At 36.9% G+C, this 27405-nt stretch overlaps 1 protein-coding gene across 4 annotated transcripts in view; it reads left to right on the plus strand.

Annotated features, from left to right (window-relative positions):
* The window catches only part of DNAJC10 (DnaJ heat shock protein family (Hsp40) member C10), a 35199-nt gene extending 11273 nt beyond the window's left edge, over nt 1-23926 (plus strand). For 2 of the 4 annotated variants that reach the window (XM_027831906.3, XM_043525005.1), the window contains exons 7-23: nt 555-648; nt 939-1016; nt 2963-3006; nt 3402-3539; nt 4548-4637; nt 5395-5508; nt 6747-6861; nt 9631-9758; nt 10080-10196; nt 11600-11701; nt 12300-12455; nt 13803-13936; nt 15795-15848; nt 16482-16629; nt 18297-18416; nt 19822-19941; nt 21069-23926. In XM_027831906.3, the coding sequence (XP_027687707.1) occupies nt 555-648; nt 939-1016; nt 2963-3006; nt 3402-3539; nt 4548-4637; nt 5395-5508; nt 6747-6861; nt 9631-9758; nt 10080-10196; nt 11600-11701; nt 12300-12455; nt 13803-13936; nt 15795-15848; nt 16482-16629; nt 18297-18416; nt 19822-19941; nt 21069-21080 (1764 nt within the window). In that variant the 3' untranslated portion in view covers nt 21081-23926. The remainder of the gene's footprint in view (nt 1-554; nt 649-938; nt 1017-2962; nt 3007-3401; nt 3540-4547; nt 4638-5394; nt 5509-6746; nt 6862-9630; nt 9759-10079; nt 10197-11599; nt 11702-12299; nt 12456-13802; nt 13937-15794; nt 15849-16481; nt 16630-18296; nt 18417-19821; nt 19942-21068) is intronic. The other 2 variants (XM_037912586.2, XM_043525006.1) reach the window with 1 other exon arrangement.
* The last annotated feature ends 3479 nt before the right edge of the window (nt 23927-27405 follow it).

Below are 27405 nucleotides of genomic sequence, written 5' to 3' on the forward strand. Positions count from 1 at the left end.
TGGAGTTTCCAACAATGTAGGATAATGTTTAAATATATGCAATACTCTGCTTCAAACTTAAGAAACTTTAAGAGTATTCCTTTAAAAGACACCTGCATGTTATTTTTACAAAATTTCTTCCACTGTAGCAATGTGCTGTACTGCATGCTACTTAGTCTGGTTATTGAGCATTCAGCACATAATGCTACAGTGGAGAGAATGTGTAAACTTTTGAGGAGGTTAAAGTAGAGGAGATGTATATTCACAGAAGACTGGCACAATACTCACTTCTTTTAAACAAATAGACATGACTATGGGAACTGATATTTCTGAGACCTTATAATCCTGGTATTGCTGGACTAAATGGAAGCCATATATAAACTAGACAAGGGCCTGAGTCACAAAATTCAAATTTAAGGTTGAACTCCAAAGTTTGGGATGGAGGGTGAAAGCATGTGGATCTAGGATTTTGGTTAAGGTCCATCTGCAGTGTAAATAATAATTTTAATTATCAGTTACTGTGTAATGATTTCTATAAGTTAAATTTTGCATTAACATTTTTTTTTTTTGGGTAGAATCCAGTGAAATATTATGGAGACAGATCAAAGGAAAGTTTAATGAGTTTTGCCATGCAGTATGTCACAAGCACAGTGACAGAGTTATGGGCAGGTAATGTAATTTGTTTGGGCTATTGATCTTTTTATTTTGTTTTTTAAGATAAGGAGGTGTTGCCAGGATTATATATACATTTAATTGAGTGTGTGTACCCAGTATTTCTTACTCAAGGTTGAAATTTGTGCATGTGCACACACACAATACTTGAAATTAAAAAATGGTTTAATTGTAATTGTGCTAATAAGCATGTTCGTTTCATAGTTTACATACCATAATTTTTCATATTTAAAACAAAACATCAAACAGAAATTGATACGGATTTTGTGCTTTTTTTTTTTTTATAGGAAATTTTGTTAATGCTATTCAAGCTTCATTTGCCTCTGGTGTTGGCTGGCTGATCACTTTCTGTGCTGAGGGTGGAGGTAAATTTATTAAATAAGGCAAACTGATTGAAGAGAATACAATTCTCTTTTGTTTTTTGCTGACAGTGACACATTTGCTGCTGCTTCTAATGAATATTTTAGTGGGGTAAAATTCACACACAGTGTGGAAGGCCAGCACAAGGCCATATGGACCACTTTAGCCCCATTATAGGGCTACTAGGGAAAGGGAACATTAATGGAGGAACTATACAGTGGTGCTTGCACACCCTAAATGTGTGACAGGATTGGCCTCTGTCCTGGGCCCACAGTGAGGCCTTGCCATAGGATCCATACTTCTGCAGTAGCCCCCACATCCCATGCAACTGACAGAGACAGGTTTTGGCTGCTGTTACAGCTCATGAGCTGCAACATCAGATACTAGAAAAGTACGCAGCATCCCTGCTCATTGGCCCTGGATTGGTGGGAGTGGTGGACTTTCCCTCTCCAATCATAATGCAAAAAAGATTGAATAATGATTAAATATTTTAGGCATTATGTAGCCCTTGCACAACCTAAGTTTGCATATCGCAAACTACAGATCTGATGATCAAATAATAAAAAAACGGGGCGGGTGAACTTTTTAAATAAATAAACTCCCTTCTCCCTCCCTTGTATTTATCCCTCTGATGTATTTATAGAGAGCAATCACATCTCCCCTCAGCCTTCATTTGGTTAGTCTAAACAAACCAAGATCTTTGAGGCTCTTCTCATAAGGACGGTAGATTTTCCATTCCTCTGATCCTCCTACTAGCCCTTCTCTGCACCTGTTCCAGTTTGAATTAATCTTTCTTAAACATGGGAGACTAGAATTGCACATAGTATTCCAGATGAAGTCTCATTAGTGCCTTGTATAAAGGCAATAACACTTCCCTGTCTCTACTGGAAATACCTCGCCTAATGCATCCTAGGAGTGCATTAGCCTTTTTCATAGCCGCATCACATTAGCACCTCATAGTCATCCTGTTATTAACCAGTACACCCAGGTCTGCCTCCTCCTCCTCTGTTACTTCCAACTCAAAAGTCCCCAGCTGATAGCAAAAATTCTTGTTGTTAGTCCCTAAGTGCATCACCTTGCACTTTGCACTGTTAAATTTCATCTCATTTCTATTACTCCAGTTTTCAAGGTCATCTAGATCTTGTATGATATTCTGGTCCTCCTCCATTTTGGCCTTACTTTCCAACTTTGTGTCATCTGCAAATTTTATTAGCACACTCCTGCTTTTTGGGCCAAGGTCAGTAATGAAAATGTTAAATAAGATTAGTCTCAGGATTGATCCCTGAGAAACTCCACTAGTAATCTCCCTCTAGCCTGACAATTCATCTTTCAGCATGACACATTGTAGTCTCCTCTTTAACCTGTTCCTTATCTATCTTTCAATACTTATATCAATCCCCATCTTCTCCAATTTAACTAATAATTTCCTTTGTGGAACTGTATCAAGCACTGAAAACCAGGTAGACTAAATCTACTGCATTTCCTTTTCAAAAACTCAGTTATCTTCTCAAGTTAGTACTTTTCAGAACTGTTTGTGGGGTTTCTAATAATTCCAATGAAATCTCTTTCTATGACAAAATTTGATACATAGGTAGATATTTTTAAAACACTGCTCAGGTGAGAATCAGTTTACAAGGGCAGGAATCATAAGCCATGTGAAACAACTGCTCATATTTCAAAATGAGGGGATTCTCTACCAATTAAGCCACTATAGAATATTTTCATTCACAATTGTCATCGCACAGGAAATAGGTTCTCAAGATTTTCACTTGAAAAGCTACAAAAAAAATTTTTGTTTTTAAAAAGCTAGCAAACATGCATGGGGAAACTGTAGCCTGCTCCTCCTGGGATTCTTGGTGATGAGAAGAAAAATTCTAAACTAGAGTAAGTTTAATGACTTGATCATTTAAAGCCTTGTGTTTAATGGTAAATCATTATTTTCATTTTCCAGATTGTTTGACTTCCCAGACGCGCCTTAAACTAGCTGGCATGTTGGTAAGCAGTATTTCATTTGGAGATGTTACCCATTATATTTAAATCAGAATTCCAAAAGGTGAAATCCTGATGCCATAAAAGTCAATGGCAAACTCTCACCGACTTCAGTGGGGCCAAGATTTCACCCAATAACTTTCAAACAGTTTGTTTTCAAATCAGCTTTATGTTTGAGAGCCATCTCATTATTGGACATGATATAATGGAACTAAATTTTTAAAGAATTTCCTAAAATAGAGTACCTGACTATCAAAGTATTGTTGTGCTTCCCTGTAAGTCTTCCCCCCCTCCCCCCATCTCCTAAAAACAGTAGCTAGTTGCCTCTATTGTATTTGCAGAAATTCTTCTGACCTTGAGTTTCAAAATAACACTATCAAATTGTTGCTTTTTTATTTTAGGAAGGCCTTGTTAATGTAGGCTGGATGGATTGTGCCACCCAGGGTGAGCTTTGTGATAATTTGGATATCTCATCTAGTACTACAGCATACTTTCCACCTGGAGCCACCTTAACTAATAAAGAGAAAGGAGGTGTTTTGGTATGAGTTACTTTTAAACAGTTTGGGTCTACATACAATATGGTGGTGGTGGTGATGAGAAAGTGGATTATAAACATTCACCAATCAAACAAAATTGAATTTATTACTCTGAGAAATGTTTGTTCCCAGTTTTACATTTAACTTATGTGCTACTGGTAAATTTGATATATAATGAGCTAGATAGCCTTCTTAAAATCTCAAAATGTGGTCTACATGCAGTGAAAATGGACTTGCATTGCATGTCACTATGGATATATGCTGTGTTGTGCTATTCTCCTATTACCATATCACCTTAAACTCTTGTTTCAGTTGTCTTGAGGTTAATATTCTTAATTTATGCAAGAAAATCATCAATCTGAAACATGACTCTCCCTCTCTCTCATGTTACGGCCACCAAAGCCCTTCTTCAAAAGTGAACCTGAAGAGAAAGTAACAATCACTGGAGCTACATTAAATCCACCAGCATTGAGTTACTACTTCTTGTGCACTTCCTGATGTTTGCAAAATTACAGAAATACAGTGATCTGAACTATACAAATAGTACAGTAAAATAGAGACATGTTGCCAAACAAAGTGTTTTGTGAGTTGAGGCCATGACTTTGTTTTAGCACTCATTTTGACAAAGCATGGTATTTTGTGTTTTTAGTGCGGGGGATGGGGAGAAAAGCAGTGTGTAAGACAATGGGATTTAGTCTCCTATGTGCCTAAATCACTTTTTAAAAATGAGACTCTGGCGTCGCAACACTGAGCACAGTGTGCCTAAATACATTTTAAAATCTGGGCCTGAAACAGCAGACTGCTTAGAGTATAGTGTTCTTGTAATAGCAATTACTCTGAAACCAGCAATTAAAGGGAGGTTCGAATCAAGTAAAATATGTTGATTAACAGCATTTTTCAGTTGATGAATGGGGACTAATCAGGTTAATTCTGTTGAGGATTGCTAATCAATGACAATCAGGTTAATACTTATACATTTTATATAATTAGAGTGACTTTTTTCTCTTCTAGTTTCTTAACTCCTTGGATGCCAAAGAGATATATTTGGAAGTAATGCAGCATCTTCCAGATTTTGAAATGCTCTCTGCAGCCTCATTAGAGGTAAGCAGCCTCTCCCATCAACTTATCTTGTCTTCACCGGAACTGCTAAATCGATGCCTGCTGCATTGATCGCAGCAGCACCGATTTGGCCGGTAGTGAAGACAAGCCCTAAGCCTCAGTCTCCTTTCACTAGGCTAATAATAATGTTTGCTGCAAGTGGTTCTCTAATGTGTCGCCTGCGGCTCTTTGCAGCACATGATGTTAAAACGCTGATTTAACTATTAACCAATCAGGATGCTTTTACTGTGTTATTAACCCGATAAGTTATCATCTTACACTAAGTTAACAACTTATTTGCTGTGAGAATGTGTGTATATAAAATAAATATTCCCGTCACACTGTTAAATATTAATTGTAGTACAGTAAATGAAACAATGAATTCACACTCCTGGGGCTCCTTTGGGTAATGTTGATCGCTACTCTTGAACAACTGAGGTCCGAGTATCACTGCTTTCAAGAGAGAATGCAAAGTTTAGCCATTTTGATCTAGTATGAGGGAGGCAAGTTGGAAGCAAGATTAAAAAGATATATAAAGTAGTTTTTAGATTTTCTCTCTTAGGGCGGCGCTCTATTGAAAAGCTGTTAAATTTATATCGTTTCGGAGGGCAATGCAATGTGTATTGGATAAGGATTTAGGTTCTGGTGAATTGCTTAGCATTTGATTTACAGTGACATGACTGAAAATATGGATTTAACTTACATAACTGGTAGAAACTGGAAGATAAGCATTTCTCTGTCATTTGCTTCCCATTTTAAGGACCACGTGGCTCATCACCGATGGCTGCTTTTCTTTCAGTTCGGTGAGAGTGACAAGTCAAATGTGCATGAGTTTAAAAAACTGAATTTTCTACTTAAAGATGAACATATTCAGGTAAGAATACCCATTTATTTAGCATTATGCACCCTAGCTTCCCATTAAGAAGCTGTTTCATGTTATCTTCTTTATTATCACCTATCAGTTGTAAGTACTGAGACAGATATTGCTCTCACACCTGTGTACATCTGGGGTAACGCCACTGATTTCAGAACAAAATCTGGCCCATTAAGTAGAACTTGAGTATGTTAAAACATAAAAGAACTGAAAATAATTACAACACAAATTCTCCTTAACCTTCCTTATTGTATCCGACTGTTGCATTGGATAGGTCATTCCTGCTGTAGGCCACAATTTTCAAACTCGGGTATGCAAAGTTAGGCACCCAAGTCCTGACTTAGATGTCTAAATCAAAGGGATTTTCACAGTCCTGAGCACTTGCAGCTTCCATTGAATTTAATATCAAATGTGCTGCACATTAACTAAACCTGAGTGGACTTAGGTACCTACATATGGGTTAGGCACTTGTGTTTGAAAACTGGTTGTAGTCTGTATTTGTCTCATTTCAACAGTTACATTTGATATGTCTGTGATAAACCTAGTGCAGTTTTTTCTTTACAGAAGATGAAGACCTACTTCAAACAAAAATAGCCTTGCAAATCTTGAACAGTATTTTAAATATTTACCCCACAAAGATTTTATAATTATATTTGTGTGTGCTTGAAGCTGGAACTAAATTAACTTTCATTCTTAAAAGTAATTCAAAATAGCTCCTGTGTAACCAGGGGAAGCTTGTATATTTAAACACCATAGATCATACAGTTCTCTAATGCAAGTTCATAGTAATTTCCATGGACTTCAGTAGTTACTCTGCTAAGAGCAGAATTTGGTCCCCTAGTATTTATCTCAGATGCTATGTTCTCTCTTGATATTTTATTTGGAAGAAATTGGATTGTTTTAGTTTCTATTCCCTATACCTGTCTTTGAGGTAAGAATTAGCAGTGATTAGCTGTGTCGCAATATTAAATTGTTTTGTATTTAGAAGTTTTTCTCTACCTAATTGTGCTTGCGGTACATAATACATCTGTGTGAATTGTATTACACCTTAAACATCGTATCAGTCTTTAGGATCAAAGACCACTAGCACTTATAAAAGAATATTGCATTTATAACGGACAGGAAGTACTATTTTGGAAAAGCATCTTAATTTATGTCAACTTTCCAAATATACTAATATAAATAAATTAGATTCCCTTATTAAAAAAACCCAAACATTATTGTTTGTTTAATAATAGGTTGGAAAGATTGACTGCCTTTCTGCACCAAGTGTCTGCAGTAATCTGTATGTCTATCAGCCATGTCTAGCAGTTTTTAAAGGAAAGGGAACTGAAGATTATGAAATTCATCATGGTAAGGCAAACTGACAGAAGTTTTAAGATAATGTGTAATTTTTTTAGGTGAAGTCTTTTGCAAACTGAATTTGTTTTTCAGAACAATTGTTTTCACAATTCTAATGATATTACATCATAATTTTGCTTTAACGTTGCCTATTGTCTTGAGTTATATTATTCTGTATACTTTTTTCTTCTGTAAGCAATCCTCAAACCCCAAAAGGTTCTCCTCCTACTTATTCACTTTTTAGTACTCCCTCTATTTCAAAGACATCGTTACAGCCTTGGAATAAGAATGGGAATTTCTGAAGCTGATCAGTGCTGCTCTTTGCTTTGGCAAAGGTAGCTGAAAAATGACATAAGACACACCCTTCCCCATATGCTGATCACGCTGCTTGCACAACTCTTTTGGCTTCAGAATCTTAGGACTTGATCTCTTATTTCACATGTGTCCATTTGCTAATTTCACTTCCACCCACTGTTGTCACATTATGGGGTGAAATCCACACCAGTGGAGAGTTGTGTCACCTCTTTCCCTGTAACCCCAAATGCCTCATAATGCCTTGTCACTGGCTCTCTGCCTGGAAGTCCCACAGTTAGCAACAAGCATGCATTCTATCTATGTATTGGGCAGCCTTGGACCAATGCCTGCAATGCCACAGATTTCCACTGGCTTCACCTAGCCTTGGTTAACTACTGGGATGATGAGTCCACACAGTCCCCGGCCCTGAATTTTCCCAGAAACACATCTTCTGAAATGTCTAGCCCTGTCCTGGAACAATCAGAGGGATATTAAGATTTGTTACCCTTTTAAGGAGTCATATTTTGCTACCTTAACTGGAATCATCAACAGCAATACTTTGCTACCTTAACTGGAATTATCAAACAGTTCATACCACTGGGTTGGTTTAGATTTTAAAAAAATAGGATTTTAAGTTAATTCAAGTATAAGAGATAAAATTAGAAATGGTTACCAGCAAATAAAAGTGAAAACACGCTTTTAAAACTAGATCTAGCAACTTTTGGTTCAAGGCTTTGTGTAAGTTGGCCTTTCTCACCTACAGTCTTCCAGCAAGATAGTGGCTGACCCTCTCCTTGATCAGGATCTGTCCCAGAGGCCCAAAAGGTTCTGGTGCTTTTGTCTTAGGTAAAAGAGAGAATTTGGGGGTACCTGTCCCTTTCTTTTATAGGCCATTGAATCTTTGAAATGTATTCTTCTAAGGATATCCTCTTGCCCCCCAAAAAGTAAACTTTATCCAAAGCAGCGGGCGGAAGGCGACATGGTGTCTCGTGATAAAGGAGGCTCCATGCTCTTTCTTCCTCCATTTGCGTTTGCTAAAATGCAAATTGCTCTGTTTCCTGCCATCTTCTCCCCCTAGTGTCTTGACGACGCTGTTTACTACTAATATGTAAATTGAGGTAAACACACATTCCTTTGTTTAGGATAGACCTGTTTAACAACGTTTGTCTAGGCAGGGCTGTGTGGTTTTGAATATGTGCTAACAACATACAGCGGGAAGTCATAACTTTACATATAATATTGCTACATACATTTCACCATGATATTATTGACGAGTGAGTTATTAGTTTTACTACATTAGTGTGCAGAGTGTGAATACAGGGGTGCTTTCAGTCACAGCCACTTTTGCCATATATGCTTAGTTCCTCCAAAGCCCACCAGTACATAATTCCAAACCTATAATATTGAAGTGTCCCCTTTAGAGAATTCTGAAATGCTGTAAAAATTTAGGTATAGACTCAGGGCTGGAATTGCAGTTCATGTAAATCAGTGTAGCTTCATCAAATTCAATTGACAGGTTATGTAGGGTTACACCAGCTGAAGATCTGGCTTTCAGGCTCTGAAGCATGAAGAGCATAGCACACAAAAGATCTCAACCAGAAACTTAGTCTGATAAAACCTCCTACTGAGCTAAAGTCATTGCTTTAGAAGGGACCATTAGAGCTCCTGTCAAATAGGTATGATGTTTTTGTAGCCAAATTCTATATAAGATGCAAACAGCATAAAGAGAATTTATCTTATTTTTAATGCTGGTATGATTGCAGTCGGTGCCAATTCATCTAATGTTTTCCTTGCAAGTTTTTAAAGATATCTGTATCGTCTCTTCAGAATGGCTCCTTTTAATTTGTACAGAATAGGTGGTATCTACAACCTTTGCCACAACTTGTACTTCTCCTAGTTAGTATTTTGGTTATGAGAGGGTAATGTTGAGGGTCTCATCTATCTAAACTGAGTGAGAGCAATATTAAATTGCATCATCACTGTGCTGTGACCTGAGACATTGCTACTTTGAGTTTCTTCAACTCAATCATTTTCAAAACAAAAAGCATTTTCCACAAAGAACACTAATTTTATATTTTATCCTGGCTAGACATTTTATGCCTTAAGCATTTTCTTATCCAAATATCCAACAAGCATTGTCAGACTTGGTACCTACACTGAGCAGACTAGTGAAATGATGCTTACATAAGTTGAGGTAAGATGATAGCTTTACAGTTTATTTAATAAGGCCTTGTTCAAAGCCCATTTAAGTTAATTGAATAAGTCCCATTGACTTCAGTGGGCTTTGAATCAGGACCAGTGTGGCCAGTGACAAAGTTTGCATTTACCAGCTCTTCAGCCTGATCTCTGGTATAACATTTGTAATAAGACAAATCATACACTGTTAATGAAACATGCTCCTGTTTTTTTGGTAAATGAATATTGAGTAATCATAAGAATATAAATATTAAGAATAACAGTGGGTTGTTTTGCGGTGGGTATTTTTAGGGAAGATGATCCTATATGACATAGTTGCATTCGCCAAGGAGAGTGTAAACTCTAATGTTATCACACTTGGGCCTCAGAATTTTCCTGGCAAGGAGAAGGAACCATGGCTTGTTGACTTCTTTGCACCTGTAAGTATTAGATTGCTATATTTCTTTTCCCTTTTTTGCTAAAATATGTAAATATTTTATTAAAATACCAGCATTGTTTTTGAAGATGATATTCTATAGCATGGAGCACCCTAATAATTCATTAATCCAAGGTTGCACCATTCCTACATTGAATGTTTTTATCCTTTATTGGAGTCTTGTTTGTCAAGACCACACACAAATTGCTTGGCATACTGAGAGACAATATATGTATTCATATTTCTGCAGAGAATTGCTTACAGGAGAGTTATATGTTCTTTGCTTTGTTTTAACAGTAGTATTATAATTTGCATTTTTTTTTAGTGGTGTCCTCCATGTCGAGCTTTGTTGCCAGAGTTGAGAAAAGCATCAAAGCACCTTATTGGTCAGCTTAAATTTGGCACACTAGACTGCACAATACATGAAGGGCTTTGCAACATGGTAAGCTGCAAGTATTAAAAGGTCTTATTCAATAAACTCTGTTTTCTTGTAGTTAAAATTTCAAAACACATCCAAAGAGGGTGCTCCATTATCAAGGCTTTTTTCAAGGGAATAAACTATACAGGTCTCTTAAAAGAATCTGTAAACTTAAAATGTGTTCTGTAAAAGATTAAAGTCTTGTCCGGCCTCCTTAGTGGTCAGGAAAGATTTGAATTCCAGTGTTGGGTTATTCCCTTTTGAGAGAGAAATGATTGAGCACAGACCCAGTTACTCGTTCCTAATCTATTTGCAAAATATACACTGGTCCTATTATTACTTTGAACATGGAGAGATAAAAACAGCAGAGCAGTTTACGCTGATGGAGCACCATTTTCAGAATGCCACAGAGAGTTCAAGTTCCCAGCCAGCCTACAGCTGCTTTGTAATGTGCATTGCTTTTGTCTGCAGTACAAATCAGGAATTCTGGAGGTCACAAGAAATGCAGGACCAGTCAACATATTTAAGAAGGCGCTTTCCTAAGCATTTTTGCCTTTTTACTTGCTTAGGCCTTTTCTATATATGTGCACTGCTTGAATTCAACAACAGATCTTAAAAAAAAAAGAAGTGTGTGTGTGTGTGTGTGTATGTGTATATATATATATATAGAGAGAGAGAGAGAGAGAGTGTCAAACTGGTGTAATCTCCTAACATATGCACAATTAACCAGGATATTTCTGGTTTTGTAGTGAAAAATTTAAAGTCGTAAGATACACGGGAAAATCGGCATAGAATTGAAAGCCTTAAAGATTGTGTACATTGGCAACTCCTCTGATACTGAAGGACTTAAATCATTGAAGAATCTAGGTTTACAGGTAGCAAAATTAATGTACAGTTACTAGTACAGTACACGCTGTTTTACCTGAAGGTTGGGGAGTGGTACAGCTGAAAACTTCAAATAAAGGTTTTTGGTTTGTTTGTTTAGAGAATTAGGAGGGACAGGTCAGAAGACTTAGAAAAGGCTGTAATTTTGTTCCCTTAACCATGAGCACAGCGAAAGGAGTGTGGGATGGCTTTTAAACTCCAGCAGTACAGCCTCTTCAACAAGCCAGCATCCTTTTCACTGTGAATTAGGGTTTGGAGACCCCACTCTTTTCTAGGCCTTCCAAACTCCCATTTATCAAAATCCAACAAATGCTAGAAATGTAGGGCTGGAAGGGATCTCAGTAGGTCATCTAGTCTATCCCCCTCTCCCCCCCACACACTAAGGCAAGATTAAGTATATTATCTAAAAGTTTGAAGAGTTGTATTGTGCAAAGCAAATTGGCTAGCAAGAATATGGATCATTAGTACCAATGGTCCTTAATGGATTGGCAGCAACCAGGAACATTCTTTGCAATTTGTTCTGTTGTTGTGTTTTTCAATAGCATAACATTAGAGCTTACCCAACAACAGTGGTGTTCAACCAGTCCAATGTTCATGAATATGAAGGGCATCACTCTGCTGAACAGATCTTGGCGTTTATAGAGGTATGTGACTCTCACATTATGACACCGTCAGTCCCTGAATTCACATTATGCATGCTGTTTTGGTGTAAAACATTCCAAGGTATCTTTTCTAACCAGCTATCCTGATGTTCTTAAAATCAGAAAGAGTGGAGGGAGAGGAAGGATGGTCTTCTGAGTGCTAGTCTGGAAATTCGGAGACCTGGGTTCAGTTCCCTGCTCTGCTACACACTTTCTCTGTGACCTTGAGCACGTCCTTTATGTCTCTGTCTCAGTTCCCTGCCTGTAAAATGGTGTTAATAACACTTCCCAACTTTATAGGGAGGAGAAATACATTCATTATTGAAAGTGCTCAGAGACTGTGGTTCCCAATATATGTACCTAAAATTGTGAGTAGTTTTATCACCTTTGTGAAATAAGGTGCAGATCTCTACCCTCTCAGTCCATTCTTCAAAGGCTGTTAATTTATAGGATTTTTGAGTTATTGATACTTAAAGACAAACAAGCTTCATTAGTGAGATGAGAATGGTAGTATTATGTAGTCAGTTTGTATTTGATAGTGCCGCATTCAGGATAATTTCATTGTATGTGAAATGTAAGTCTCATTATTTGTGTATTTCAGGATCTCATGAACCCTTCGGTGGTCTCCTTAACACCAGACACTTTCAGTACACTAGTTAAACAAAGAAAGCGGGATGAAGTCTGGATGGTTGATTTCTATGCTCCATGGTGTGGGCCTTGCCAGGCTTTAATGCCAGAATGGAAAAGGATGGCCAGGGTAAAATGGAAATCACATTCCAAGTTTTAAAATGTCCTATTTAATAGAAGTATTGAGACTGTTCAATAAATTGGCCTAGAGAATTACCATAAGTGGAAATAAATGAGTGATTAATATAATGGACAAAATAGTAAGTTCCTGCTTGGCAGTTTTATGTTGTCCCAGCTATGGTGATTTTTTTTAAGTTCCTGAACATTGCTACTGTCATCCTATAATACCCATAATCCCACAAGTTTTGACAAGTTTTAGAATAACTTTCCTTGAAGTTTGATTAATTCATTATGTATTGTGAATTATAAGGTGACTAGGTATTTGTGTTTAAAATAAAAAAGGTAAAAAAAGACATTTATGTACATTGGATCATAAATGGCTTTAAGTAACCATAGCCGTTTTTCCCCTATAACTTCCTTAATGGATAGCTTATTATAATTATTTGTATTTAAGTAGCACCTAGAGGAACCAATCGGGATCTGGTTCCGATTTCAAATCGAGGTATAAAACATTAATTAAACATTATTTATATTTTTTAAAAAACCTGAAAATATTCTTTGAGGGCTTTTTCAATTCATATTATTAAATAGTATTTCCAGGATGTTTTAAGTCTGCTTTTCAGTGATCTGAACTATACACACTTCAATATTTAGGTCTGTGCTTACTTTGCATGGCCATTGCTCTATGTAGTCATTTGCGTAATAGTATTGCAAATCCTTGATTTTTGTGCAGTCATGAGACCATTTGGTGCCGGTTAGCAGTGTGTATAGACTAACCATGGCTCTGGACATGTACAGTATAATACTGATTTTCATAAACATGAGTCATACTAACAGTCAGTTATATGAACCCTTTTTCCCCAACCGGGGTATGAGGGACCCCATAACAAAAGTGATGTCAGTTAAGAACACATTGACATCCCTTCACGGACCAGTGCCTTCAGTGCATTGGAAGTCGCTTTACAGAGCTTAGAGGGACAAAAAAAAGCAATTCAGAGCACCATCCTGCAGCTTATGTACTGTACCTACTGTAATTTTGAGATGTCCAGTTTTATGAATGTTTTGATTATTATGAATGTGTCTCCAGTTTGTTTATAAAATAGGGGTTCTATTACATGCGTAGTATTTCATGTGCAAAGTATGTATGTAATTGTACACACACAATTATCATAAAAAAAAAATCAGCCTTTTTGCTTTTTACCTGCTGAGTACTCCAGAGGTGAGGACTGCAATAAACGCTGATGTCTAAATTTTGAAGTATTCATCTCTGACAAAGATTCATATGCCATGAACTAACCTCAATGTGATCCCAGAGTGCTTTTACTGACTAGAAAATGCAATATTTTTTCTTTTTCAGTTGTTAAATGGATTAATCACTGTTGGCAGTATGGATTGTCAAAAATATTTTTCTTTCTGTCACCAAGAAAATGTACAGGGATATCCTGAAATAAGACTCTTTCCTCAAAAATCTAATACAGGTCGTCATTACTAGTAAGTAAATAACTGCTTACATTTGGAAAATACGTCATGATTTGTATTTCAAGAGTTATGCTATCTTCAAAGTGTATTAAGGAGGGCCTGGGAGGGAAAATAGTATCTTTCAGATGGTAAGTCAAAGCCATTGGAAACTCATAAGTGTTTACAAGTACAGTATGAATGATTTTATTCTCACACATGCTGAGATTTTTCAGCTTTGTAATACTAAAATAATGCAAGAAATTAATTTAGTTTATCTAAATTATTGTTTGGGGTTCCTGTGTTTTATTATTAAGTTTGCCAGAGCTTTTCATGAGCAGCGTATTCATTAGTAACATAAAAATGAATTACATAACTTTAAACAATTAGTCCTTTGCCATGTCAATGGCCAAAATACGTAGTTAAGACAGAACAGTGCCATAGACTCTTACATTTTCCAGTCCTTTGTCTTCTGCAGAAAATATCAATAGCTCTAACTCACGGTGCATACTTCAGTGCAACCTGACCTTTAAAACAGATCAGTATGCGTGTAGATATTATATATAAATAACCTTCTTTAGCATGTGTCTGATATCAACATTATAGAACTTTTGACCTTACGTGTTCAGTGAGCACATTCACCATACCATTTCTTTGGGACACTGACAGAAAAATGCTAAATAGTGAAAAAAACTACTGCTACGGAAAGTGAAATCTGACCATTTAAAAAAAAATTTTGTAACAATGCTCCGATTCTTTATGATACATGATAGCTTTGTAACATCTAACACTTTACATTTCTGACCCTGGCACCTCAGAGGCAAATGGAATACTGAAGTAAGAGATTAAACTGAATTGGGAAAGACTGATGATTATTTATACAATTGAAGGGTTTCATCAAATGCTCATTGATAGTAAATTATATAGACTGTATTGAGAGGTGCCTAATAGGCTGTTGAAGCTTTGACTGTTGGACTGCCTATGATGAAAGTTGATTTTATTCTTCTTCTTTTATATAAATCTCTCCCAAAGCACTAAAATTCCCCAGAAGAGGTGTTTTATTTTCCTTTTTTGGGAAAAAAAAATTCAATCTTTAATAATGCAGATTTTGTAATTAAGAAATACGTTAAAATATACTCTGGGGATAAATAGTGCCCCTGGAAAGAAATGCCACTAAGAACTGTTTGGTTAGATTTGACTGTGAATTTATATTTTTGTGAAATAAATTCTCACAGCCTATGATTTATTAGTTTCACTAATTTGTGTGAAAATTCCAGTGAAAGATGTTTTTAAACAAACAATCCCCTACAGTATTTACAGTTCAAATAATACACCTTTGGGTTACCAAGCTGAGATAAATGCAGAAGTTAATAGAATGAAAAGTAAAATTAATTGAAAATATTTCCATTGTAATAATAAAATGTTCTCTGTAAAATAGGTTAAAATTGGTTTTTTTTACTTAATTGTGTTTTCCACTTGATCATGTGCTATTTTTTGTCCCCCCTATATTAGATTTAGAAACTTTATCTGGAAATATTACCAAAGACACAATGCTCACAAGCCTTTTTAGCTGACAAAAAGTCAATTTGACTGAAGTACTAAATTTACCTTACTCTCCTTTAACATAACATAGGACCGATCCTTCCTTCTCTTCATGTTCCAGTACTTTACAATGTGTATTATTGACTTGTATTATTCAGATTTGAAATTAAAATAGTTTTTTCAATATCTGAACTATAGTAGAAATATATTCTAAAATGTATGCATTCAAATTAATTTTATATCAACCTTTGTGAATAGGTTGTCCTGGGTTCAGATTTAACACCTCTACAAAGTCTTTCAAACCTATTCAAGCTGTTGTATAATTAGTATTTTCTTGTGTGTTCTCTAATAGTAGTTACAATGGTTGGCACAGGGATTCATATTCGTTAAGAAGCTGGGCACTTGGGTGAGTTGTTACATTAAAATTTGTTCACAAGCTAGCCTAATGGTTGTGTCTAGGAGAAGCTGGCGCCCAGATGCCATGGAAACAAAGCATTAGAAATGCCTAGATAGATGGATATGTTGCTTCATAAAACAGATGCAGGAATTTCTGTACTCTGTTGGCTCAAGCCTTAAAAGCATTGTTTAGAGAAGGTATTCTTAGCTTCCTACAACACGTCACATTAGCGTCACGTTCCTAAACCCACAGTAAATATAAAGAATTATTGTAGTCTCGGAACACAGCTCTTTGACTTCCCAGATTCAGACTAAGCACCAAGTTCAGGTCTTCTGAAGAAAGGAAGAAGATATTTCTGTTGATGAGAAAAGACCATTCATATTGAATGGACACAGGTCTGCCCTCCCCACACTCAAATTAGACAACATCCTTAGTTTTTGGTTCAAGGAGGGATGAGATAATGCTTAGATGCCTATACCTCATGTAAACTAAAGGGCCTTTCAACATAATAGTATTACTGTGTTTATTTACATTTCATTATAGCTGTTCTCTAATTTCTGGAAGCTTTCTGTAGTGTAACTGGAATTTTAAATATATTTAAGGTTTTTAATTTTATTATAAATGTTTTTCCTCTCTCCCCAGATATTTACCTCAAGTATCCGTAGATCTGACACCTCAGAGCTTCACAGAAAAAGTTTTGCATGGGAAAGATCATTGGGTCATTGATTTTTATGCTCCTTGGTGTGGCCCTTGCCAAAATTTTGCTCCAGAATTTGAGGTGCTAGCTAGGGTAAGTTTTTAACCTATTGACACCAGCAGTTAGTTTGCTTCTGATAAGTAATAATAATACCTACTTCTTATATAGCTTTTCATCAGTAGACTGAGTAGTAGTTCTATATGCCACTGCCATGAAGTAAAATATTTATTTCAAAACTATAAATCGTAGGGCATGTCTACACAGTGAGTTACCAGGCAGCAAGCCATGGTGTGAATCTGCAGTGCACCAACTTGCCGCATGGTAATTCATTATGTGGACAAGTCTTTTATTCCCCTCTCAGTTTATTTCCTCAGCACCATTAGGTACTTGCATATGTGACTGGAAGAAGTTCTTCTCTAAACTTAGAAAAATCACATGTCCCTCTTTCATGTAATGGAAGGGGACCATAATTTCTAATTTTTTATTTACTTACTTTACTTACTTTAAATACTTAGAAATCAGAGAAATTATGGTCCCCTTCCATTACAGGGAAGAGGGACATGTGGTTTTTAAATAGGCCTTGCCGGTCCACTTGTGTTTGTCACTGCAGTATGTCAGTGTTTCATGTACATTAATGAGTTTATCCTCATTACCACTGTGAAGTAGGCAAGTACCTTATTTTACAGATCAGAATCTGTGGCACAGGCAGATTCAGGGACTTGTCTAAGGTCAGAACCAGTGGTGGCAGAAAAAAGAACAAAACCCAAGTCTCTGTTCAGTGCTTTTGCCTTCCTTTGGTATATAAGAAAGGCGTCCCAGTAGTTCATGTCTTCATAGGGAGACAAATTGGTGACAGCCATGCCTAACTGAGCTCCAAAAGACAAACACAAATTTGAAAGTTGTAGGGATGAGATTCTGTGCTACACCTTTCAAAATGAGCAGCACAGAACTTGCAGACCAAGGCTAAGGGGAGGCTAAAGTGGCTTTAAGCTACCTTTGCGCCCTCCAGATTCAGGACTGCTGTAGGAAATGCAGCAACTCCAGCAGTTCTGGGGGTCTGAGTAATTTACAGTAATCTCCTGGGGCTGCCCCATGGGCCGCAGCACTGACTGTGGTGCCACTATGGACACACCTCTCCCATATCCCTGGCACACATGCTCCTGCTTCAGGGCTTATTAGGGGGTACTCTGAAGGCAGCCTTTATGGATGTTTTTATGTGTCTGCAGCTCTCACCCTAGGTCTTTCCATTTGAAAAGTGTTATTCAGGCCTCTTTGTTTACACTTTTTCTTCTTTCAGTCTGAATAAAGATTTTGCTTTATATTTTCACTCTGTTTAGCAGAGTTTTCAAAACTGTTAAATCGCACCTCAGCTCTTTGTACAGCCATGCAGAAGCCTACACCACCGCATTCTCATTCATATTTTTAGCATTCTAAGTAGATTAAAGCTTGCACTGGTACATTTACACAAACTGCAAATTACACCCCTACTCTACATGTATAGATATAGCCTAAGTCTCACTGAAAATCAAGGGGATTTAGGCTTCCAAGTGCCTACATTAATTTTAAAACTGGGACTTAAAGTATTTTTTTTTAATTTTACCCTTTATCTGCACTTGGTAAAATAAATGGACATATTCTATACCATACTTATGTTCTGTTTTTCCTACAATTCCAATTTATAACAAGTTATCTGAGTCACATGGAAATTTTGAACTTTGCTTATTCTAATGGGGTTTCTAGTAAACAGTTTTCTTTTTTAGACTGTAAAAGGAAAAGTAAAAGCTGGAAAAATTGACTGTCAAGCTTATGCTCATACATGTCAGACGGCTGGCATCAGAGCCTACCCTACTGTTAAATTTTATCCCTACCAAGGAGCAAAGGTAAATACTAGTTTAAATAGTGTCCCCATTGTGTGAACCAATGAGGGGAAGTACTGCTGCTTAACTGATCTAGCCCCACTACTATTTAAGATTGTATTGTGCTTAATTTTGTACTGGAAATTAAATGTTGAAGTGTATTATAGTTCTTATTTCAGATTGTATTAATATTTATTCCCTAAACTAATCTTTCTAAAGGAAATGAAACACTAAAAATTGATGCTTTTTTAATGATACTTGGAATTTCTGTAGCAGAAAAACACTAGTGTAATGAGAGATAATAGTCATTGTGTCTGATGGGAAAGGAAGCTGCTATTTAGACAATTGATAGTGCAAAGTAAGGAAAAATTGTAGAGCTAAGTGGGCACTAGATTTCTCATTTAGTGAGAAATGTCACAAGTTTTCACTCCTAAATGGAACAAAAGCATCACATTTCAAAATTTCCTGCAAAACGAAATTTAAAACATTTTTGATCCAGTTGAAAATGCTTTGCTTCAATAAAACAGAACATTTCATTGAGTTTGATTTTTATTTTGTATTATATAAAAAGTGAAACAAAGTTGTGTCAAAACAGAAAATTTGGATGTTCTGTTTTGAGATGATCGAAATATTTTTTCAAGTTTTCTTTCCAAATGAACTTCAGTCAAAAGTGACATTTCTACCAAATATCATGCTTTTGACAAATCAGCATTTTTCAACCAGAAAAAAAAGCTTTCCATCTCTAGAAAGTCATGTTTTTCATTAGAAATCATTGGTTGTTATTAAACTTCCAAGCTATTGTATGGCAAGATCTGTAATTATTTGTTTTGTTTAAGAAAAAGTGTTCAGTTTTCAATACTTTCTAATGACAAAGCTGATTCTTTCAATTTTACTTTGCATTTACAAACAGCCTCTATTGGGCAATATTAAGAGCATGATTCTGCAAATCCTTACCCCTGAAACTAATCTGTACTCACATAGTAATCCCATTCACTTCTATGGGATTTCTCTCTGAATGAGAGTTTGTCAGATCAAACCTGCAGTAAGAGATTTATTGAATGTAGGTAACAAAGTGATAGATTTCTAAAATATGTATTCATATTTTGAGTAAATATTTTAATATGCATATCAGAAATATTAGCAATATAAGCATTAGAGTTTTCCTTAATGTGCATGTTTTACACACACTGGAACTCCGTAGTAGTTATTACTGAGGGAGTTGACATTTTATAAAGCACAAACTTTACAGATGCCTCTTTCTCTCTCCGAAGGGTGATAGTCACCCCATTTGGGAGTTTGAGCACTGCACAGGGCCTTGCAGTTGTCTCCAGAATGGGTGTGAATTTCACCCAGCAGTCACCAGATCCATTTCTCTTCAGTAGAGAAGGCATGAAGTGATAATAATTTACTCTTCTCCCTCTTTTTAAAGAGAAATGTTCTTGGAGAGCATATAGACAGCAGAGATGCAAAGGGCATAGCTGATCTTCTGACTGAAAGATTAGCCGTCATTAAAAATAAAGGAAAGAGAAAAAAATCTTCTAGAAACAAGGTAGGAAACTTGTGGCCTTTGTGAAGACATGTATTAATGTAAAGAATAGCTATTTAAAGAATCTTGATAGCCTTTCATCTTTATGTCCATAAAATGTTGTATTTTTATATGCAGTCTTGGTCTAGTTACAGTATTTACTGAGTCAGCTTTTCTGCTTGTTTGGATGGTCACAGCACAGTTCAGCGGTACTGTCACAGAACCAGTTACTACACCCTCCCTGAGGCTATTTTTGCACCATTCCTGCCAAAGTTGAATGCAATGTAAAAAGGACCATCCCAAGGGGCCATTCATTAGCTGGGGTTAGTTGGAAAAGTGTGCTTTAGCCAAGCCCCTTATACTGTGTATACCTACTCTGCAACGTAATCCCTGGTTTAGTAGAACTAGAGTTAGCAGACCCTTGGTTTGTTAACCTAGGGCTTGAGCATCTACATTTATTTGTAACCCTAGATTAGAAATTGTTGAATCCTGGGTCCCAACCTGGGGCTCCAGTGTCCACTGCATTTTGTGGGCCTGAGTCCAGCCACCCATATCCCAGACTTCCTAGCGCCTTCCCAAAATGTGTCCTCTCTAGCCCTTTGCTAGTGGTGCAGTGAGAGAAAACTTGATTGTCCACCAGACCTGACAGTCCAGAGGACAAGGAAAGTCAGCCCATGGTATTCTGGGATATTTTGGGCAGGTCCCAGAGCACAAGTCCAGTGGGGCTGTGTCTACACTGCAAAGCAATAGGGCTTGAACACTGGATTCCAGCTTGACTCTGAATAAGACCCTCCACCCCATAGAGTTCTGGGACCATAAGTCAATGTGATTTGTTTGTAGAGGGTGGGAAATTAGTCTTGAGCTGGAGTTTGAATCCTGGTCTTGCACTGGAGGGTAGACTTACCCTGAGCCTGGCAGGCAAGGGGACATAGGTACAGAGGGATATTAGCCCAAGACTAATATTTCTGTGTTTCAGCAGGAAGGAAATATTAAATTATTAAATGTCAAAATTGGAGTTTGCTAAATGTTTGTCCAGCCAAGTTATGGTGTTAAAGAGCTAGTGCAAAAATGTAAAATTACTGGTGTGAAGAAAAAAAAATGGAGTATCAGTACTTTTGGATTGTAATTTTGTTTATTATTATTATTACCAGGATGAACTCTGATATTGAAGAGGATAAAAGTCAGAATATACTGAAGCTGTGACAAATAGAAGGCACCATGATGAAAATATAAGTTAGACTAATTTCATGATAGGAAAAACAGAAATGAACCTTAGTTTGAATCCATGGACACCAAGGCTTGTCCACATGAATTCTATAAAACTTTGTGGTGGGAGTTGTTCTATTTGTTGTGTAGGGATTACAAGAATTTGGGAATAGTCTGTGTCTGCCCCACTTGCTGAAGTTTGTGTCTCCTAATCAAGGGCTTAGACAATAGTGGGGGCTATTTGGTTTTCATCTACCCTCTTGTATTCCATCTCTTCCCTCACACTCCACACAAATGTTGCATTCAACCTGTGGACGAGCGTGAAATCAAACCAGCCAAACTTTCATTTTCACACAGCAGAGTGCATCGTCCCTTCCTGAACACTGAGGAATCATCTGACATCAATGTGAAGGAAAAATAATCTTATCTCATGATGGAAGTTTAGTTTTGGGTTTTTAATTTTGTAGTAATTCACCAAGCAACCCGTAGTTGGATAAGTTTATAGAATCAACAAATCACCTTTCTTGTAGAATATTGCTATATTTTACCAGCTGAGGTGACAAAAGTTTTGAAGAGCTTTGTCTTTTTTTTTTTCCTAAATTCATCTTACCACATTAGGATTTCAAAACTCATTGTTTAACTCAAATACAAATGTGTTATACCACTGAAGTATCCTGTACAGAATTCTCAGCTTGTTTCATAGTAAAGTTGTTCCAGTTTATCTTTAACTCAGATGAATACGTGGGACACATCTTTTAACTTGTTTTGGTATAACCACTGTCAAACCCTATGCCCCCAGACACCCTTGAAAATCTTCATCATGAAATATGGTCCTGACCCACAGTGCATATTTCCCTTTTTTGTACAAGTGCCTTCTGAATTTTGACTATTTCATAATGGACATTTAACATTGTTCATGTAGACACTGAGGTCATTCTTTGAGTTATTTTTTAAAATTGTGTATGCGACAAAGGATTCTATATGAACCATTTGCACTTAGCAATGTTTAAATAGTTTTACATTTCAGTTTTACTGGAGTCCACAAAAACTGTCTACTGTAAGTTAAATTTCTTTGAAAAAATCACTGTATCTTTGAAATGATTTACTCTTTTCTAAAATATACATTAGCCATTGCCATATGAGCTTTTCTCCCCATTTCCACCCACCCACCCAGCTTTGGCATGATTGAACCTACTGTAGGTACCATAATGATTAGTACATCAGAAATTCTTAAGAGGTCCTGTCCTCACTGAGTAATTTATATAATAAATTAGAGCGTGACACACATGAAGACAAAAAGTGACTCTCGCCAGTCTGAGGTACCCAAACTCAAATACTTTTACCGCATGTTTACAGTTACTTATATTGCTTGCAGGATATTTAATACATATTACGAGCCATAGATCCCCCCCAAAAAAGTAGTACATCTGTTTCTTTTATCAAGAACCCTTCCGCACTCAGGAAAGTGTTAAAATTTATGTGACTTCAAAACAGTCAAGCTCTTTTGTCTTGGTCAGTGCCTGTTTAACTGCAACCTCATTTCTCACGTTCCATCGCTTTCTACCTTTCCTCCAGGGGATGATGTCATAGTTATACGTACTTGGATAATATTTTTCGAAATTCACTCCAGCAGAACTACAAACAGTAACAGAGATGTTTGGACAGTCTTCCTTGACTTGCAATTAATAGTTATAGAAATTTTAGGACAATAAGTATGAAGAATTCACAGCATTCTTCTTGATTAAAGTAATAGGAGCATAAGAACCAACTGGCTTAGTTGGACTGTAACCCTTCTAACACTTAGGCTTTTCTTAAATCAACATACAGATTCAATAATATTCCCTCCCATGTTAGTCCTTCCGAACTTGTATTGATAGTATGGAAATAGGACACTGTTGTGCCCATCAGAAGTGTCCAGTCCACAGAATATCAGTATTTGGTAGCCCAAGAAGTCTACAGATATGAGACCTCACCTTGTATAAGAGAAGAAATACAAAATGAGCTATGAGGAGGTAATTTGTCTAAAAGTGAAAAAAATGGTTTAAGATTTAATTTGATGTGAAGGAGCTTGTGTAGAAGTCTGTAGTCTGGAAAGATTCTTGCCACACCTCTGAAATAGCATAATTTCAAGACATGAAATGAAAAAAAATATATTGTATAAACTGTATTTTATATTTTTAGGGATTTGGTATTGAAGGTTTTTCTTCTACCCTCCAATAGATCTCTTTATGGTTAGAAAAATTACTGTAGGATGCTGTATGTTTTCAAAGACTTTTGTAAGGTTTTATTTGGCAAGTGATTTGTCTGCCAATTCTTACTGTCAAAGCCTAGACTTAATTTCTATCTGTGCAAAATACTATTCTTACATTATTTAGCTTGCTTTTTTTAAGGCACATTTACTTTCAATTGCTAATATCACAGAAATAATTTTATGCTAGTAATCTATAATTTAATCAATAGTTTAAATGCACTGTCCAGGACACCTACAATAGCAAGATCACTAAAGAAGAAGATCCTGATTCTGCAAGCTGTAGGATAAATTGCAGGATATTGTCCCTCAAACAAGCATCAGGGAAGAGTCAGAACCAGTCGCTCTGCTGTCAGAGTGAAAACAAATGGAGATGCTGAAGAACTCTGCTAACAAAATGAGAAAATGGAAAAATTTTGCATAGAGAATTAAACTGACAATTTAAAATACCACATGGTCTCTAATACAGAAGAAGCAGGCATTTCAAAATAAACTGTAACTGCTGTTTTGATATTTTAAAGTGTAGTGTTTACATTAAAAAATTCTTCAAAAGAACACACCTAATAGCCTTTTTGTATATGCAATAAACTGGAAGATGAATCATGATTCGTATATAAACTGGATGCTCTGATTTAAGAGGTGATGTTCAATGGTTCCTTATTTCCTCTCCTCTGAAGAAACAGATACAATAAAGCTTGAATCCTACCCATCCCCACCAGCAACATTATTCCACCAACACCATAGCTTTCTCCCTCTGTGGAAATGTTAGGATACCCAGCCCTGATGATTCTTCAACTGTTTCCTTTTTAAATAACATTCAGTGCCCCTTCTCTCACTCTCAATCCACCTCTCATGCTCCACAGGATGGAGAAATACCTGAGGTGCAAAGGATTTCTTTGGCTGGAGACCAGGGAATGTCTTTCAGTCAAGCCAGAGCACAACCAGCACTCTCCAGGGCTTCAGCTGCTGAAGATATTCAGGGTATTAAGTCATAGAATATCAGGATTGGAAGGGACCTCAGGAGGTCATCTAGTCCAACCCCCTGCTCAAAGCAGGACCAATCCCCCAATTTTTGCCCCAGATCCCTAAATGGCCCCTTCAAGGATTGAACTCACAACCCTGGGTTTAGCAGGCCAATGCTCAAACCACTGAGCTATCCCTCCCCCCGTCAATGATGTCAAGCCTGTCAAATTTCTCATGTTACACAGAGCAAACTAATACAGCTGGGCTTCTTCCTTCCGCTGCCCCACATCAGGGAATTGGATGTGAAGCAAAGGTTGTCCAGCATGTAGTGTAAGGGTGAGACATATATAAGATGTGTATGAGTTGTCCTGACAGATTTGGAGGTTTTGGAAATGGGCCTTTGGCTCTTTGAACTATGTTTGCTTTAATCAGGATGGGTTTACCACAGTTAGGGCTACAGAGCTAGTTAGCTGCAGAAAAGTAAACTGTCATCTCAGACTAAACGAATAAATTTGTCAGCCATGTTTTGCTGTTTGAATCTTAACTGCTGATCTGATGTATAAAGCAAGAAGGATCACAGGTTGATTTCAGGCATGAGTTGACTTGGTAGCACATCTGGTTGAAAGACTTGGTTTTGACCGCTAAGCAGAATAAGTTTAATAATACGGATATCCAAGCTATAAGTTTAAGTTTGATTTCTAACACAAGCACATTTCAAGTTTGATTAATTTTGGAAGCACTATATTTTTCAGTAGTTGTAAAATCAACCATCATTTATTATAAAATCTAAAACAGCTTTAGGTTTCAGAGTTTGGAGACGCGGGTGGGGATTAATTTTCTGCTCAAACCATTTGTAAAAAAACAAACCATATTTTGCCTCATACATCAGAAGCTTGTCAAGTCCTAATAATCTCAGCCTTCTACCAGCTGGCAATACATCAAGTCATCTGTGCTGGAATCCATTATTACTAAATTTGTTTCCTTCATTTCTTTCTAAAGCATTAAGCACTTGAACTGAACAAGTGATGCTAAGATTGAAGTCCAGATGTAGAAAGGTATTAGGTGTTTTTCAAGGGGAATTAGGCACCTAACCCAGTTAGGTGCTTTTGTGAATCCCACCACACATTTATCGGTCTTTAGGCACCTAAATGCCTTTGTAAATCTGGCCCTTTATATCATTCACTTCCCTTTTAAATTTTCTTCCCCACTCCCTACTTGCTCCCAGAAAGGAGTTTATACATCAATTCTATTTACAGATTCTTTACTTGAAAACCTTACATATCTGAGTCAAGTCCATTACACCTTGTACGTATTCACCAATTCCCAGATACCAAGTCTTTTAAGTATACATAAGAGCATCAGGTTTCAGAGTAACAGCCGTGTTAGTCTGTATTCGCAAAAAGAAAAGGAGTACTTGTGGCACCTTAGAGACTAACCAATTTATTTGAGCATGAGCTTTCGTGAGCTACAGCTCACTTCATCGGATGCTGTAGCTCACGAAAGCTCATGCTCAAATAAATTGGTTAGTCTCTAAGGTGCCACAAGTACTCCTTTTCTTTATAAGAGCATCAGTAAGTCTTCATAATTAAACTGATACATAAATATTCATTGCTGAAACAAATAGGTCTTAAAATGTTACTTGAAAAGCATACGAAACAAAGTAAAAGCTTGTTCAATTAATATCATGAAATTGAGAATTTGGCAGCCTGAACATACTGGTAGGATAGCATGCAAAGTTACTTCTTTTCCTTGAATAATTTGACACAATTAAGAAGTGTTTTTAACTTGAACATGGAAAAGTGATGAGAACGTTTTCCCACATAGGGGTGCTGTACTGAAGCACAGATTATAGGTACACAGTATTGCAATACTTTTCTGTGGACAATAGATTCATTTGAAGTACTACTATTAATGCTAATCGCCCGTAGTGATATCGTTAGCTGGGAGATTTCAAAAGAATGTGGAGGAAGAAAATGAAATATCCAGCTGACAATGTGTTGATTATAGTATTCTGGATTGCATACACTATAATAAAGGTGCCCCAACCATTATGATTACACCTGTTTTTACTCATCATTAGTAAAAGAAAGTTTTATATAGGTGCAGTGTGGGTGAGAAAGTTGATGAGAACCTTACTTCTGTTTACATTCACATACTGATTCAAATTGTGATCCCACAGAAGTAAGTGAGGCAAGACTTGGTTTAGATCATATATATTAGATTTCAGAGTAGCAGCCGTGTTAGTCTCTATTCGCAAAAAGAAAAGGAGTACTTGTGGCACCTTAGAGACTAACAAATTTATTTGAGCATGAGCTTCGTGAGCTACAGCTCACTTCATCAGATGCATTCAGTGGAAAATACTGTGGGGAGATTTATATACACAGAGAACATGAAACAATGGGTGTTACCATACACACTGTAACGAGAGTGATCAGGTAAGGTGAGCTATTACCAGCAGGAAAGCGGGGTGGGGGGGTAAAACTATTTCCCCATGTTTATCTCCCCCCCAACTCCCCACTGTTCCTCAGACGTTCTTGTCAACTGCTGGAAATGGCCCACCTTGATTATCACTACAAAAGGTTCCCCGCCCCCACCCCCGCTCTCCTGCTGGTAATAGCTCACCCTACCTGATTACTCTCATTACAGTGTGTATGGTAGCACCCATTGTTTCATGTTCTCTATGTATATAAATCTCCCCACTGTATTTTCCACCGAATGCATCCGATGAAGTGAGCTGTAGCTCACGAAAGCTTATGCTCAAATAAATTTGTTAGTCTATAAGGTGCCACAAGTCCTCCTTTTCTTTTTATATATTAGATGTAGCCATATGTGTGCATAATGGTTCTTGCCATTTGTATGCCTGACTTTCAAATATTTTCTTCATACACAATCATTAGTAGAGCGCAGGAGCCCAAACTTGTTAAAACTAAAGAAGAATGTGCCCCTGACTGGGTGATTGTTGCTGTATGCGTTTAGATCAGCTGCAGTGAAAATACAGGAATAAACATAATCCCTTCTAATCGATTTTACAGATAAATACAGTTCTTGCCTTCTGTGTTAGTGCAAAAAGA

Source organism: Chelonia mydas, chromosome 11 (genome assembly GCF_015237465.2).
Source record: "Chelonia mydas isolate rCheMyd1 chromosome 11, rCheMyd1.pri.v2, whole genome shotgun sequence".
In the NCBI taxonomy this organism is placed as follows: domain Eukaryota; kingdom Metazoa; phylum Chordata; order Testudines; family Cheloniidae; genus Chelonia; species Chelonia mydas.